Here is a 17,403-nt window from a genome sequence, read left to right as displayed (position 1 = left end):
CCCTGTGCTGACAGCTCAGAGCCTGGAGCCTGCTTCAGATTCTGTGTCTCCCTCTCTCTCTGACCCTCCCCTGCTCATGCTCTGTCTTTGTCTCAAAAATAAATAAAAACATTAAAACAAGTCTTGAAATCAGGTAGTGTTGGTTTTTCAACTTTGTTCTTTCTCAATGTTCTTCTGAGTATTCTCGGTTCTTTGCGTTTCCACAGGAATTTTAGAATCACTGTATCGGTTTCCCCAAAAACATGTGCTCAGATTTAGCTTGAGATTACGTTGAATGTGTAGATCAGGTTGGGGAGGATTAACATTTTAACAATCTTGAGCTTCTCACCCATGAACACGTGATATTCTCCCATTTGTGTAGGTCATCTTTAATGTCTCCCAATAATATTTCTTGTAGTTTTTTTTTTAACGTTTATTTATTTTTGAGACAGAGACAGAGCATGAACGGGGGAGGGTCAGAGAGAGAGGGAGACACAGAATCTGAAACAGGCTCCAGGTTCTGAGCTGTCAGCACAGAGCCCGACGCGGGGCTTGAACTCACGAACCGCGAGATCATGACCTGAGCCGAAGTCGGACGCTTAACCGACTGAGCCACCCAGGCGCCCCTATTTCTTGTAGTTTTTGATGTACAGGTCATGTGCACCTTTCCTTAGATTTATTCAGACTGATTTCCAATTTTTGCTATTTTAAATGTATCATATTTGAATTTCAATTTCTGATTGTTGATGCTAGTATATAGAAATATAACAATTTTTAAATATATAATTTTGGGTCCCGTAACTTTGCTAAACTCACTTATTCTAGTAGCTGTTTATAGATTCATCAGATTTCCTACATGGATGATCATGTCATCTGCAAATCAAGTTTACTTCTTTTTTTTTTAATGTCTTATTATTTATTTTTGAGAGAGAGAAGTAGAGCATGAGTGGGGGAGGGGCAGAGAGAGAGAGGGAGACACAGAATCTGAAGCAGCTCCAGGCCCTGAACTGTCAGCACAGAGCCTGAAACTGGGCTTGAACCCATGAACCACAAGATCATGACCTGAGCCAAAGTCAGACGCTTAACCAACTGAGCCACCCTGGTGCCCCTCAAGTTTACTTCTTTCATTCCAATTTGGATGCCTTTTATTTCTTGATACATTGACCAGAACATCTAGTACAATGTTGAGTGGAAGTGGTGAGAACAGGCAACCTTGTCTAATTTCTGTTTTCAGGGGGAAAATTTTTAGTCTTTCATCAATTAGGTTTGTTGTTAGCTGTTGACTTTTTTATAAATACCTTTTATCAGGTTGAGGAGATTCCCTTCTACTCCTGGTTTGCTAAGGAGTTGTTTTTAAATCAGGAATGGATGTCGGATTTTATACAATTGGGTGTTGGCTATTGTAAAAACTATTTTTCTGTACCCACTGCTATAATCTATTATTTTTCTTTATGGATAGTTCTTATTCTTGTGCCTTTAGGTTCACTAACTTTTTTCTTCTCTAATATCAAACCTGCTCTTAATCCCTCCCATCCATCTTTTTACATTTTCATCTCCAGAAGTTTGATTTGGATCTTTAAAAAAAATAAATTTTTCATGTCCTCATTTAATTTCTTTAACATATGCAATAAAGTTATAACAGTTATAATATACTTCTCTGCTAATTCTAACGTCTGTGTCAGTTTGGGGTTGGTTTTGATTGATACATTTTTCTCATATGGATAACACTTTTCTGCTTCTTTACGTGCTTTTGCAATCTTTGTTTGGATGCCAGATGTTGTGTATTTTACCTTATTGGGTGTTGGATATTTTTGTATTCCTATAAGTATTCTTGAACTTTGTTCTGGAACTCAGTTTAATTATAGTGTAGTCCTTTTAGGTCTTGCTTTTTAAGATTCAGTAGATGAGACTAGAGCAGGAGTCAGTGAAGGGCTAATTATCCCCCATTACTGAGGCAGAAGCCTTCTGAGTCCGCCACCCAAAGCTCCATGAGCCATGAGGAGCTAGATTGGCTGACTGAAACAGGCCCTGTGCCCAGCCCTGTGTAAGCACCAGGCCCTGTTCCCGCCAGCCCCTTCAGCTGATTCCTTTCCCAGCTTTAGGCAGTTTTCTCACATAGACGTGCTAGTCAGTACTCTGCTGAATACACAAGGGGGATCCACCACAGATATTCCTGGATCTTTTTCTCAGCTGTCTCCTCTCTTTTTACTCAGCTCTGAGGGTCTCCGGGGACTCTCAGCTCCTTATCCTCAACTTAGGGAGTCTGCTGAGCTTCCCTCTGTTCCCTTCCCTGCATCATGACCTGGAACTGCTCTCAAAGCAATAATCTCGGGCCAGTTTTAGGATTTATCTCACTTGTTTCCCTCTCTCAGGGATCACTGTTCTTTGTTGGCTGATGTTCAGTGTCTTAAAGATTGCTTCATATATTTTGTTTACTTTTTCATTTTTTGGTTATTTCGTGTGCAAGTGTAAATCTGATCCCGATTATTCCATCTTGATTGGAAAGAGAGGTCCATAATAAAATTTTAACTGGAAAACTGCCTAAGAGTAAAGTGATATAGGGGCACCTGGGTGACTCAGTCAGTTGAGCGTCGAACTCTCGGTTTCGGCTCAGGTCATGATCTCGCGGTTTCATGGGTTCAAGTCCCACATCAGGCTCTGCACTGACAGTGTGGAGCCTGCTTGGGATTCTCTCTCTTCCTGTCTCTCTCTCTCTCTCTCTCTCTCTCTCTCTCTGTCCCTCCCCCACTCGCACTGTCTCTGTCTCTCTCAAATAAAAAACTTAAAAAAAAAAGAGTAAAGTGATACAGCTTGAGAATGCAATGCAAGTTTAGGACCCATACACCCAATTTCATTTATATCCATCCATTTGGTCATACCTATTTGGAAAATCTTGATGGAAACCACTACTACAGCCATGTTTGGGCCCTTTTACTCTCGTTATCCATAGCCACATGGTGGTGGCAGGTGCAGTGGGGTAGAATGACGCACATAAAGCATGGAGGTGCGCGGAGCCTTCCGTTCAGTCTCCTTTTCCTCCTTGGCTGGGAACCAGGAGGGGGGATGCAGGGCGGGAATTTGACATGGAAACTCGTGATACCTCAGTTCCAGTGATGCTCTTCTGAGTTTGGTTTATAAAGAAGGTGCTGGCTATCTGATTCTCTTTAACCTATGTTTCTCAACTTACCTACAGTGTCTGATGATTCAAATCCTTTTATATGGAAGAGAGCACAGTAAAAGCAGAGACACAAAAGACCTCCTTACCCTAATGCAGAGGTGAGTTGTGGCCCTGGTCACCAACCAGGTCATCAGTATGGATTTGTGGATAGCATGGCCTTGCCCAGATTCAGTCAGTTAGGGGGTGAGCGCCTCTGCAATTCTTGCTAGGGGGGCATAATGCCAACCTGGACTATGGATGTGGCCAAATCCTGTGGAGTAACTAGTCGATTTCTAGTAGTCTGTCAGAAGCCAATGCCGTAGGGGTCTGCTGCAATAATATTTAGTACTTATAGTATCTCTTTCAATGCTGAGCATTAGACCTAAGTCCTCTAAGAATATCTCAGCTGTTAGCCTGTGACAAGGTATTCAAAGTAAATGAATATATTCAATTGAGTATATTCAAAGTAAATGAATATATTCAATGAATATATAAAATCTAGGTCCTTAAATATAAGACAAGTTTTGGGGGGATTTAATTAGCTCTAAAATTAGTAATAAAAGAGGCTCTTGAGAATCTTTTTTTAAATATTTAGAATTTAAGCTAAAAGAGTGTTTTGTGAAGATTTGCATCCTTCTTTATCTTTGTGCTCATCTCAGAATGACGTTGACCTTGAATTATTCTCTTCTAAGAAAGATGAAAATTAAAATTTGTTGAGTATATACTAAGCCCCTATAACTGAGCTAAGTCATTTTCATAAAGAATTTAATCCTCACAAATACTCAGTATGATAGCTCTCATTTGACAGAGGGTTTGGATCTAAGTAAGTGTGACTCTAACGGCCACATGCTTTCCCCCTAGAGCCTAATAAAGGGGCGGGGGGGCATTGTTGTGGAGCGAGAGTCAGGACCCTGACTGTAGTTCACTGGAGGCAGCTCACAATTGGTACCTTTCTCAGCAAGCTGGGCAGGTGAGGGACAAGATGAGCAGAGAGAACACATTCAGCCCATCATATCCCCACCTACCTGAGTCAGAGCCACACCTAAAGTAGGCCCAACAGAAGACTGTCTCCTGTTTTATCACCTTTCAGAAGGGGGTTCTCTAGCCTCCCTAGTGATGCCTGTGTTAGGACGGTAAACAGGGAACTTGGCCCCCTACCTGCTGGTGCGTATGAAAGTATATTTTCCTGGTCGAGAGCCATAACGATATTTAAATAATGAGTATAACGTAGAACTTTTTCCAATTCCCTGGCATTGTAAAATACATCTACTATTTCTAACCCACAAATATTCCTATTAGGTAGGTATTTTTGCCTCCCATGTTCAGGTGATGAAACTGAGAATCAGAAAGTTTGAGTATCTTTTTTAAATACCTAGCTGGTAAGTATTAAGTAGTAAGATTTGAACCTACCTCTATCGTATTTCAAAAATGCACTTCCATTTCCTATAGAATAAGGGTTTTGACTCTCATGTACTTGAGAATATATATGGAGACACCTGGTTAGCAGGTAAGTCTCCAGAGGTGCATTTTACATACAGAGAAACTGAGGACCGATATGTTCAAGTTAATTTACCCAGGAAGAGGCAGAGCTGGGATTCGAAACCAGGTCTCTCTAACTCCAGAATGTGCTCCCTGTAGGCAATGTAGCTTACACTCTGAAGGTAGGCTGTCCAGAGTTTTAACTAATATGTTTAAACTAATATGTTTAAAACTCAGGCTTCAACATTCAGCTCTCTGACCTAGGTGAAGTTACTTAGCCTTTCTCGGCCTCTGTATATTCATCAAGAAAGTAATAATACCTTCCTCAAAAAGTGGGTTTTCTGAGAATAAGATCACATATAATACAGCACCCCTAGATCAGGTCCTGGCAGGTCTTCAATGCTCAGTGAATGTTGGAATCATCACCTTCGTCGCCATCATCATCACCATCATCTCTCTGATGTGCTAGAGGTAATAGGTCTGAATGTTTAAATAAAAAGCTTTTGTATATCATGCAGCTATTATTATTTTACATTAGGAGTAATGCATAAAGAGTAGACATTTGACCCCGTGACAGGATGAAAGGATTCATCCCTGTCACCTTAACCTGCCCCTGCCACTTACTAAGTATGTGGCCTCGGGAAAATCATTTAACCTCCTTGAACCTCGGTTCCTCCATCATTAGACTACAGATAATAGTATACCATAGTAAATCATCGCGAGTTTTAAATAAAATAATGTATATAACATGCATAGGACCGTGCCTGGCAGAGTATGTGCTCAATAAATGTTAGCAAAACACCCTTCACCCCCCCTTCTCCCTCAGAACTGGAACTAAAGTCCTACTCAGCTTGTATTTAATAAGAGGCACTTTGCAGGAGCTGGAGTGAATCCACTTCCACCGTAGCCTGAGGTTGCTTCTCCTCCCAGTCTTTCACAAATGTTCCTTGTCCACGGTTCGAAAAGAATCATAGGAGGAAGAGGAATTGGGAGGGGGGTGGTATAACCTAATTCAGACCCCAGGTAGGATGAATTTCTCTGGGTATGGGGAGATTAATTCTCTGTGTAAATGACAAGAAGACCTGGACCTGCTAAGAAAATCCATGTAAGAGGAAAAGGGTCTTCTGGAGGCCTCTGCTGTAGGAGAAGTGGAGTCACTGGAGGTTTTTCTTCCACTGAAACAAGCCATATCTCACTCCTCAAGCACTGCTGAGAAAGCCATAGGGGTAGCCGCCAAAGCCCAGATGTCAAAAAAACTAGTATGAGAATTGTTCTCCTTGCTCGAGCAACTCACTGGAATAATCAATCCCAGATGTTCTGGAGCCCCGCTAGCTTTCCGATGTGCTCTTGTATTTTTTACCCCACCTCCTCCGGAAATCCAATGACAACACTCGACTGGCCGTTCATTGCCAAGAGCCCAAATGCTTGGCTTTTAAAGCCTCTGCAAAGAAGTGAAAGCAGAAATGGGCCCTTGAAATCGGAGTTAATTCTAAGGTTAAATGATCATTGCAATCCTCAAGTAAGATTGTAGTGTATCAGAAAGGCACAGAAAATCTCAGCTTTGGAAGTAAACTTTGAGGCAGTGTAGTCTTTTACCTAAATCACAAATGAACTCCAGTTTTAATTTTTTACATATGAAGCTTCTTCTAAGCACTAGAAATACTAATATATATTTTTTTAATTTAATGTTTGTTCAGTTTTGAGACAGAGACAGAGTGCAAGCAGGGAAGGAACAGAGAGAGAGGGAGACACAGAATCCGAAGCAGGCTCCAGGCTCTGAGCTGTCAGCACAGAGCCCGATGCGGGGCTTGAACTCATGAACTGTGAGATCATGACCTGAGCTGAAGTCAGATGCTTAACCAACTGAGCCACCCAGGTGCCCCAAGAAATACTAATATGTCTAAGATTGAGTCCTTTCAGAAAGACAGACACATGTGACCAGATTACTAGTCTATAGTAAAGCATTAACAGAAATGTAAACAAAGAGGACAAGTAATAAATTGAGAGGCTAGAGATAAGGGTGGAAACTGTATGTACGTTGGGGGCAGCATGCTGGGTCTTCAAAGAAAAGTAAAATATCAGCAGGTAGAAGAGAAGCCAGAGGCGGGCATTTCAAGTAGCATGAACAAAAGCATAGAGGCATGGAGATATCGATAGTTCTGAGAAAACACAAGTGATCATGGGTGGTCGTAGTTTAAGGTACATGGGTAAGAATATACTGCAGATGAGTTTGGAAGGATAAATTGGGGTGAGATTATGGGATGTTTTATGTGCCCTGCTGAGGAGTTTAAAACTTACTACTGAGAATATAAGCAGGATATGACATGATCAATTATTAGCTTTACAACATTACCTCTGACAGCAATGGAAGAATAGATGGGACCTAGGGAGAGATTAGAAGTAGGGAGATCAGTTACGAGCAGATACAACAGTCTAAGGGAGAGGTGTCAGGAGCCTTAATTATCTAAAGCCCTAGTAGGAGGAAGGTGGAGAGGATGGATTGAGAAACAATTTGTGGTCTCTTGTAACAAAGCCTTAGAACCAGTTAGATGTGGGGTGTAATACAGGCAGGAGTCACAGACAGCTTTGAAGTTTCTAGCTTGGACAGTTGAGTGAATGACCATGCTATTAAATGAAATAGTGTTGACAAGTGGAGATCATCCTGGAGGATGTCTAGGGGTTGTGAGGAATATGATTTCTGTTTTGGATGAGTTAAGTTTGAGGTGCCCACAGTGCATCCACTTGGCAGTGTCTGATGGGCTGAATGGACCAGGAGCTCAAGGAGACAGATTCTGAAGTGAAGGGAATGGATAAGAACCCCATGGAATATGTAAATGTGAAATGAAAAGACTTAAGAAAGAACACTTACACTTACTTTAGAAGTGTGTATGCAGTGTGATTTGAAATCAAAACAGGGCTCAAATTTGAGCTTTCCCATTTGCAGTGAGACTTCCTATGTCTTCCTTTCTTCGTTGGAAAAAAAAAGTGTGAAGGGGCATCTGGCTGGCTCAGCCTGTAGAGCATGACTCTTGATCTTGGGATTGTGAGTTTGAGCACAGAGAGTTTACTTTAAAAAATTTAAAATAATCTTAAAAATGTGAATAAGGGCACTCTATTATTTTAAAGGTTATTTATTTATTTTTGAGACAGAGAGAAAGAGCACAAGCAGGGAAGAGGCAGAGAGACGGGAGAGAGAGAATCCCGAGCAGGCTCCATGTTGTCAGTGCAGAGCCCAGTGCATGGCTCGATCCCACAAACTGTGAGATCATGACCCGAGCCAAAATCAAGTTTTGGATGCCTGACTGACTCAGCCACCCAGGTGTGCCTGAGAGCATTCTATTTTAAGTACTTTACTTAATGTATGACACATAGTAAGCTTCCGTGAAATGTTCATTCTAATTATTGTTTTTGTATTATTTGGGGGTAATGCAGAAAGAGGGTCTTCTGCCTTCCTTGTAGATTTTTTTAAATAATATCAAAACAGTAGAAAAAACTCAAATGTCCACCAGTAGAAACACCAGTGCATGTTTATGATCAATATAATGAGGTCCATGTTTATGATCATATAATATGGTCATTAAAAAGCATGTAGTAGAGCTTTGAAGAGTTATGGAAGAATATTGCAGATAAATTGTTAGGGGTAAAAACATGAAAAACACATATTAATGAGCATTGTCTATAGTATAACCCATAAATAAATATATAAATGTGTGGTTAGTGAAGGTAATAGTAATTATCTCTGAGACATTGGATTATGCGGGACTTTCAACTTCTGTGTTATATATTTGTGTTGACATTTTTTTACAACAAATATATATCTATGATAATAAAAAAGATAAATTTTTAAAAAGTATGGCACATGTATCAAACAGTAAGAGACAGTGTAATGTACTACAGCCAGATGCCTGGGTTATAATCCTAGCTCTGTTACTTATTAGTTGTCTGACCTTGGACAAGGCACTTTGCTTCTCAGGTTCCTTATCTACTAAATGGGGATAATAATAATAACTACTTTGTAGGGTAGTTTTGACTAAATAAATTATGTAAGTAAAACTGCTCAGAAGGATGCCTGACACATCGTATGTGCTAACGAGAGGTGATGATGACACTGATGATGATAAGAGAATGAGGACTCATAAGAAGCCATAACGCTGGCAAATAGGGAATCATCACAGACATTAGAACGAGCTATATTGGTAGAGCAGATTTTTGAGATTACTCCGGTAATCCAGTACCTGATTAAACACCTCTCCACATCAGGAATCGCTCATTACCTGTCAAAGTGGCCCTTTCCAATACTGGACAGTTGAACTTGTTAGAAGAATATTAAATAGTCAAGGTCATGGACTTTAGAGTCAGATGGACCTGTGTGTGAATCCAGCCTCTGCCATTTTTTACGTGTCATTAGGCAAGTTATCCTAAGCCTCAGTTCCCCCTGAGGACTAGAATAGTATCTATAATATGGAAACACAATGAAGAGCAATTGAGATTATTAACCTAAAGCACTTAGCACAGTATCTGGCTTATGGTAGCTGCTCAATAAACATTAGCTGCTTTTACAACTCTAGCTTTTCATCCAGATGTATTGGAAGTCTGAGAGTATGGTGCATCAACTTCATTTTTGTTATTTTTAAATGTTTCTAGGACAGCCACATGCCAATAAGCTATTTTTATATTACTTTTGATGGGTCTTAACATGTAGAAGCCAACAGAAGCAGCAAGGAAACCCATCCTTTTCACAATAGGGGAAAGAAAGAATGCCTATTAAAAAAAATGTTTTATTTTTATTTCTGAGAGAGAGTTCCAGCAGAGGAGGGGCCCGGGGGTGGGGGGTGGGGGGACAGAGGATCTGAAGTGGACTCTACACTGACAGCAGAGAGCCTGATGCAGGGCTTGAACTCACAAACCGTGAGATCATGACCTCAGCCACCCAGGTGCTCCAAGAAGGAATGCCTATTAATCGATTAGTGGCCTCCTGCCCTCTCAGTCATGTAAACCAAACAGAACAGGCTCTTCTGGGCTGAGGAACTAAGGAGGGAAAGCCAAAGAAAGTAGGATTTGGGGAGGTTATCTCCAGAGAGAAGTGCAGTGAGGAGGAGAGTAGGTGATGTGCTGTGTCAGCCAAATAAGCCTCAGTGATGAAATTTATGCTCCATAAGCTGGTTTCCTGGCTGCTGCATTTATCTTCTTTTCCTATCATTTATCAGTAAATATTCCAACACTGCCTCTACAAAATTAGAGGGGGAAGTGTTTGGGCAAACTTGGTGTGTGAGTTGGTGAGGGGCAAATCCGCTCTCGCATGCTGATGCCAGGGGGCAGGAGCTCTCCCAAATCAGGATGCCGGGGAGGGCTGGAGGCATTGGGGCAGATGGAGCAGTGAAAATTTAGGCACCTTTAGCTCCCCGCCCCAGGGCCCCCCCGAAGAGGAACAGAGGCTGCTAAGTGACAGAGAGTTCAGAGTACCCTGTCTTTAGCAGAACAGAGGAGGGATTCTGCAATCTACAGCACTCTGCCATGTCCACAAAAATAGATCGATCGGAGGATACCGTGTGGACGAGGTCAAGGAGATCAAGTATTTTTCATCGCATGGGCCAGCTCTGTTAGTGTTTTCCTAGAGCGAAGCTTGAGGTTTCTTGAGCAAAAGGCTGAGCTTGGTGGAGTTATTAGTATTGTCTGCTGTGGGGCACGGGTGGCGGTAGAGCTGAACTGCCACAAATTTGCTATTCGGGCATAGACGAGAGCAGTATTCTTTGAGGCCCAACTCTGCTATGAAATACCCATGTGACCTTTGGTTGCCTAAACATTCTGAGTCTCAGTTTCCTCATCTTTATTCCTTCCTTAACACATGTTGTGAACAACTACTAAGTGCTAAGTATAGTTAGAGATGCAGGTGCTAATAAAGATAAATACACCACGGTCATTCCTTTGAGACAATAATCAAGTAGGAGAGGCAAACGTGAAGAAATAATGCAAACATGAGTGAGTCCTGTAGTAGAAATCGCAATGCAGTGTGAGTGGGAAGGAGACAGAATCTAAGAAATCTGGAAAAAGACTTCGTAGGAAGCGTTACATCTGAGTTGTTTCTTGAAGGGCAAGTAGCCATTCATCCAGGTGGAGAAGAGAAACCATTCCAGGACGAAGGCACTGTATATGCAAAGGCACTGAGGCATGACAGAGGAGAGTGTATCAAAGCAATGGTAGGTTCTTTATGGCTGCCGTACAAGGCAGCATTTCCTAAAGGGCATTGCAAGGGTTGCTGATTCCAAGGGATGTTGCCCTGGCCACAGGGAGGAGGCAGAAAGGCTCCATGGCAGTTCAGTTTAGGAAAAAACAAACTAGGGTAAACGAAGTGACACATTCATTTCCCGGACTTCTCAGAACTTTTCAAATACTAAACTTCCCTATTGGCATGTTGAGAACAAATTAATTAAAAAAAAAAAAACCCAACAACTCACTGTATTCATATATACCTGATTTCTTTTTGAAAATGATCAGTGACTTAAATTTTGGCAAATAAAACACAGCCTTTAGAACCAAAGTAGAGAAACTATCTAAGATTTAGTTTTATTAAGAGCAAGGGGTGTAGCACATGCTTGAACTGAGGGTACAAGAATGCTTTTGTAGTTTGGCAAAGAATGTGGGCCCCACTTCAGGACATAATAAAGTCTGTGAACATGACTATCTCACCAATGAACTATTTTATCTGATCATAGAAACCATGACTTCAATGCATCCCTGTGAACTAATTTTTCTGTATGATTCATGGTGGTTAAGAGCTAGCTCTGGAGACAGACAAGCCTGGGTTCAGACCCCAGAACCACCACTTTCCATCCGCATGTAATCCTGGTTTGCTCACCATAGAATGGAGGTGAGAAGAACACAGGTCTCTTAGTGTAGCCGTGAAAACAAAATGTATGTAAAGGGGTTAGCAGGGTGCCTGGCCCCATAGTAATCATGTAACAAATAATATCTATTTTTGTTTTTACTGAAGCCTGGGCTTTCTTTTAAGTTTATTATCTTCTAGCTACAACATTTGATGCATGCAGCACAAGGAGAGAGGGGCTAGTAACTATTCTTGGTAAAAAGCTACCACACCAAGCTGGTGTGGAAAACACTTCACTGGTTAACATCCCAAAAGTGAGCTGGATGGAACTTATCAGCCCTTGGAAACGACAGTCTGATACAATTACTCCAATCCAAAGAAGATAATGTATACTCAACGGATGGAAGTCAGTGTCCTTTCAGTGACCTGGAGATTTCAGGCCAGGGGAATCCTGCCACCTTGTGGCGGGAGGGTGAAGAGGCCCAGGCGGATTTCTAACTCTTATGATTGGAGTGGGATGGGAGTTCCTATTCCTAGCAGAGGCCCCACAGATTTTTGCCCCCCTCAGGTTTTATGAGACCCTGAGCAATTGACTTAATTTGTGCCTATTTCTTCTTCAGATCTGAAATCATATTATCTCTTGGTTTACTGAGAAGGAAGTTAAAGCTCCAGATAGCTTTCTGTATTTTATGCAGTCAGTAGTAGAGAATGAATATAAAATAGTGGAACTTGAATATAAAAAAAAAAGCCTCATAAAATTTTGTATCTCGTATTTCTGTGGAACAAATATTTTTTTTCAGTCAGATAGGGGCCATGAAAACCACACTTAACAGTCTTGAGGTCTAAATAGGAGATGACTGAAGAACACTTAATAGAAACCAGGTTTCTGGACCAGATTTCTTTTGGACCAGATTACTTCTAACTCCAGCCCAGCTTCTCCAATATTAGGAAATCAGTGTATGGGACTCTTAATGGCTGGAAATGGGGAAGATAGATCCTCTGTGTAGCAATTAAGAGGGCCCTAGGCCCTAAAATCTGTGTATTCATGAGAAGAGACCCCCTGAAAATTATGAACAATATAAAAGACCCTAAACTAGGTACATTTTTTTTCAGCTGTGATTAAAAGCAATCCCGGTATCTTAGATATCCTTAGCTGCCATATGTATCAAAGGAAGAGTTCCTGCTCCTCAGGGAGAAAACCCAAGACTCGAGTACCATTTTAGAGGCCTGTTAGAAGAGTCAACATTTTAGGGGTATGGGCACATGGTGAAATAGTTGCCTCAGACTGAAGTTCAGCCACCTAGCTCAATAAAGCAGTGATTTGGAACTGGAAGACAGGCAAGAATAAAATAAAATGCACAAATGTTTGTCTCCTTTCCTTTAGGTCTTCTGTTATCAGTAAAGAGAAAACCTCTATACTGGATAGCCAACAATAAAGCCAACCTTGTTGATAACAAAAATTCTGGATCACAAGATATATTTATCAACACTGATAACAATGGCAGATCAAAAGCAGAACTAAGAACTCTAAGGGGGGGAAAAAGTCTACTTAGCAGCAGCATTACAGGTAAAAATACTCAAGAGCCATTAGAAAGCAGGATTCTGATCTATAACTTGGGGTGGGGGGGGCAAGGGACAGGGCAAGTGTAGAAATCTTTTTTTAGATACATGCTTTTAGTTTCTTAATGACTGGGGACTCTAATACCTTTTGTACTTCCCTTTTTATAACTTGTATTTCATTTTTTTCAGTTCTGGTTTTTCAAGAAGATTCTGCAACACCTAAGTAGTTTATTAGTGACCATTTTAATATACTGTTTGGAAATACTTTTAGTTGTAACTTGTTTCAGGTCACTAAAACTGCCTTGTGAAGAAACGTTTGATCTCCTGAAAACATTTGCCCTGGTCTCACGCCATATTAGAGTCAGAGAGGGCTTTGATTCTTATAAATGAAGAAACTAGGGACAAGAGAGATGGATTTGTTCAAGGTCAGCTGGGTGATTATAAAGCTGACTTCCTGAGTCACAGATGATTACTTTCCACCCCACTATGCTGCCCCTAACCCCAAACTGGATTAAAAAGGCTTGTTTTGTGGAAGGAATCTTAACCAGGTTTGTTTAAAAAAAAAAAGCCCTTACTTCCTGAACAAATGTGTGTCTAGGAAAAGAAAACAGCAATCTCAAATCTCAAATATTCCTTACTGTCTTCTTCACGTATTCAGGGAGAAAAGAAAAATCGGATTCGTGTGAGTTTTACAAAATAAAAAACTTACTTCTCTCTTCATCATTTCTGTTACCTGAGCTGATTTAATGCAGTTCAAAGACTGTGTCTTTAGGGATCCAAGCGTCTTCTAACATCTCCATATCACTTAGTGCTTAGGGAACTACATTTTGGTTCTTCATGCAAAAAATTATTTTTTTATTTCAGTCATTTGCTCAGTCTGTAAAACCTAATGATCAACCAGTAGCCAAGGTATGGTGGTGAGTGGCGAGTCATTGCCTGGTCTGTAGACTGGAAGGCTTCCTCCTGGCGGCTGTGTTCTGAATGCTTTCAGCTCAGCTCTCAGGACCAAGGTCTCAGGTTGCAGGCCTGCCCGAAGGCAGCTATATCCCACTGACCTTTTCTGCAGTGCTTATCAACTGGTCACCGGTCTGTCGTTGCTAATTTTAGCCCTGTCTGGAGATGGGCCTGCTGTCCTTACCCAGAATATTCTGCACTGACTAAAGCAGCCTCAGAAGAGTTGCTTCCATTTTCACATATCCGGACGAAAATGGATTTTCGACAATGACCGTGATAAAAACCAAAGTACCAGCCAGACAGAAGTGGCCGTTTGGACTCTATTTTGTGTGGCACTAAAAGTTTTAAAAATGTTACTACTTTGGGAGACCCCAAAGTCTTAAGATCTCCAGACTGACAAACCTGTATCAATAAAACAATAGCATAAAGTGTTAACATTGTAAAATAAAATGTTACGGTGTGATCTTGATATTGCATCTGAAATTAGTTTTAAATATTTAAATATATCCAGTGTTTATTGTCAGTGTAAGGTTACTAATAGTCCATTTTCTGAGATTTTGATGTTAAAATGTTTAATGAAATGGTGGTGATAATGAATGGTAGCTATGGTTTTAACATCCTTGTATCTGAGAAAATAGTAAGTTGTTACTTATGTTGGTTCCAAAAGTTTTAAAATTTTGGTATTCTGTGAAATCCTTGAGTTTAAGAAACCACCTTGGAAATGTTTGACACAGTAAAACCTAATGTAAAGTTACATTCTCTCTTGGAAAACTGTAGATGAGAACTAAGCTACTTTCTGAATTCATTCAGTGGGAACCAGCAATTTGGATAATCTACCCCAAACACTTGATGTTCCTAACAGACCTGAGTCAGCAAGGTCATTCACAACTTTCGGATTCTTTTTAAATTAGCTAACAGGAACTAAAATCTTTGAGGTGGATGAGGGTTAGCTATTTCCCTACAATCTCTACCAAATTAGAAAAAGAAGAAAAAAATCAAGCCTAGATCATACTGCCCCACAAACAGACTTTAATAAACATTTATCAGCAAGCATGCAAATGCCCATGCAAACTGCTCCCTAAGATCAGTGAAGCCCTACTTCTGTTTTGGTAGTTCACCCACCACTTCCCACGAAAGGTCTGCTTGAGGCCGACTTGACAATACTCCAGAAGTGAGGCTGTCCTAATTTAGTTAGCAACAAGAAGCCAGAAATCCTTGGACAAGGTGGCAGGAAGCCAGACCATTTAGGGGTCAAGCCTCAGGCCCAAGTCTAAATGTCCAGGTCACAAGCCTCACTAGACTCTTATGTCCTTTTCATGCAAAGGTGGGGAATTACTCTTTAGTAATTTAGTCATGTCACATGTCCTGAATACCTCTAGTTTTACCAATGAGAGCCGCTATTATATTGATTTATCTATTATATTGATCAACAAACTATTAATTTCAAAAATAAAACCTACTTCAAATATTACTAATTACCGCAGTCTCTGGCAGTGACTGAGACACGGACAGCACAGCAGAAGCACTGGCAACAACTGTCTATTATGGCATCTCTGTCCGCTCCTGGCGTGGGAAGTCCAGGTTGGAGCTGCTGGCGGCCTCGGGGGTGCGTGTAACCTGACTTGTGCCTGAAAACACTACTGAGGACACAATTAGGAAAAGAAAAAATGTTATACAATTTCCCCAATTTCTCAGGACCCTGTAGTTTTTGTTTCAGGTGGGGCCAAGGGGAAGTCAGTGTGAAGAAGGTAAGGGAAGAAGGGAGCACCCTGTTCTGAAAAATTCCCCACCCTGAACTGTGAAGAATGCCACATGCTGCCCTTTCCGCGACTGTAACCAATTCTTACTAGGACTACTTGATGCACCATAGAAACTCTGTGGCTTCTTATGAAAGTGGTTGTGTTATAAGACTTTAACTTTATTAGCAAAACAGAATTCAAAAAATCGTTTTTATTTTGAATCATTTCATCAATTGCAGGTGGAAGCACAGTATCATCAAACGGGGGAAAAACATTAAAAATGGAGAAAAAAACTACACATTCCTTTAGTAAGCACAATGAAAATAAAATGAGATAAACTGCAAAAAGGAAAAACTAAAGGCCTTCAAAATAAGATTATATTTTTTCTGTGTGTGACACATGAAATGAATTTGTAGTCACCAAAGTGTCCCAGTCTGCCTGAGGAAGCACTCCCCCTGCTGGAATTTCAAGGGAACTTGTACAAAGTAAATTCTGAGGTCAAAGAGAAACCACTAAATAGGAAATTCTATATTAAATCAGTACCTTGGTGGGTGAGGTAGAAAGAATTACACTCATTAGCTTACGAACTCTAAATAAAGATGTGTGCAGCTAAAATGACGATCTTAAATGTGCAAAAATGTCAATCTTTCCCTACTGAACCAATATACATTTTAATTTCTTCACAGGTTCAACTTTTAAAAAATACTTCAGATCAAGATCAACTCAGAGCTAAGTAACTGAAATTAAATAGTAATTAATAAAATGCTAAAAGAGAATCTGAAATGGAGGTTCTTTCACCTAACAAATATTTATTGAATAGGCACCATTCTAGGTACAGGACGTACCAGTGAACAAAAACCAAAAGTAACTGCCCTATTTTAAAGGAAAATTATAGGGGGCACCTGGGTGGCTCTGGTGGGCAAGTGTCTGACTTCGGCTCAGGTCATGATCTCATGGATGTTGAGTTTGAGCTCCAACAGTGCAAAGTCTGCCTGGGGTTCTCTCTCTCTCTCTCTCTCTGCCCCTCCCCTACTTGCTCTCTCACTCTCAAAAGAAATCAATAAACTTAAAATTGTTTTTAAAAAATAAAGGAAAATTATAGTCCTTGAAATGCTGACTAAATATTTTCATAATTATGTTTTAGATTTGTTCTGTTCTTGATGTAGATTCATTTACTTCTTGAACATATACTATACTTTACAAAACTCCACTTTTTGTACCAGCTAGCATGCTGAGATTACTGGGGGGCTTCGTAGTTATTAGGTAGTCACTCTGGACTAGACACCAGAATCGCCCATGTGCCTGGGAACAGTGCCCACAGCTGTTCTGGGGGATCATTTCCCTGAAGTTCTTGCTGAACTGCTCTCCAAACCAATTTCCTCTAATGCCAAGTGGCCTATTTTAAGGTAGGCATTCCAAATATACCCTTTTGATGAATATTATTCAATGGTTCTTAGCCATCAATAACATGGGACATTTTTATTGGGGTGGGGAGGGGAGAATCGCAGGTCACAATGACTGGCACTAGTGGGGCCCGAGGCCAGGGAGGCTAAATGAATCCTGCAGTGGCATGTTTTTTCCTATGAAGAACTATCATACCCACAAAGGCCAACAGTGCTGCCCCACACAGAGCTGTTACCACATGTACGGACCTTTATTTTGGTTATATATTTCTCTGTTACAAAACAAGTCAGGTAATTTTAGTATTGTAT

General features: G+C 40.7%; 1 protein-coding gene across 10 annotated transcripts in view; it reads left to right on the top strand.

Moving 5' to 3' along the window:
* The window catches only part of TTC23L (tetratricopeptide repeat domain 23 like), a 59,812-nt gene extending 43,389 nt beyond the window's left edge, over positions 1–16,423 (top strand). For 4 of the 10 annotated variants that reach the window (XM_042996701.1, XM_042996717.1, XM_042996739.1 and 1 more), the window contains 4 exons: positions 3,173–3,255; positions 10,706–10,812; positions 12,823–13,005; positions 13,188–14,706. In XM_042996701.1, coding sequence (XP_042852635.1) covers positions 3,173–3,255; positions 10,706–10,787 — 165 coding nt within the window. In that variant the 3' untranslated portion in view covers positions 10,788–10,812; positions 12,823–13,005; positions 13,188–14,706. Of the gene's footprint in view, positions 1–3,172; positions 3,256–10,705; positions 10,813–12,822; positions 13,006–13,187; positions 14,707–15,436; positions 15,559–16,377 lie in introns of those variants that run through there. The other 6 variants (XM_042996727.1, XM_042996735.1, XM_042996714.1 and 3 more) reach the window with 5 other exon arrangements.
* The last annotated feature ends 980 nt before the right edge of the window (positions 16,424–17,403 follow it).

This window comes from Panthera tigris, chromosome A1 (genome assembly GCF_018350195.1).
Source record: "Panthera tigris isolate Pti1 chromosome A1, P.tigris_Pti1_mat1.1, whole genome shotgun sequence".
NCBI classification, from domain to species: Eukaryota; Metazoa; Chordata; class Mammalia; order Carnivora; family Felidae; genus Panthera; species Panthera tigris.
This window is presented reverse-complemented; position numbering and strand designations above follow the sequence as displayed.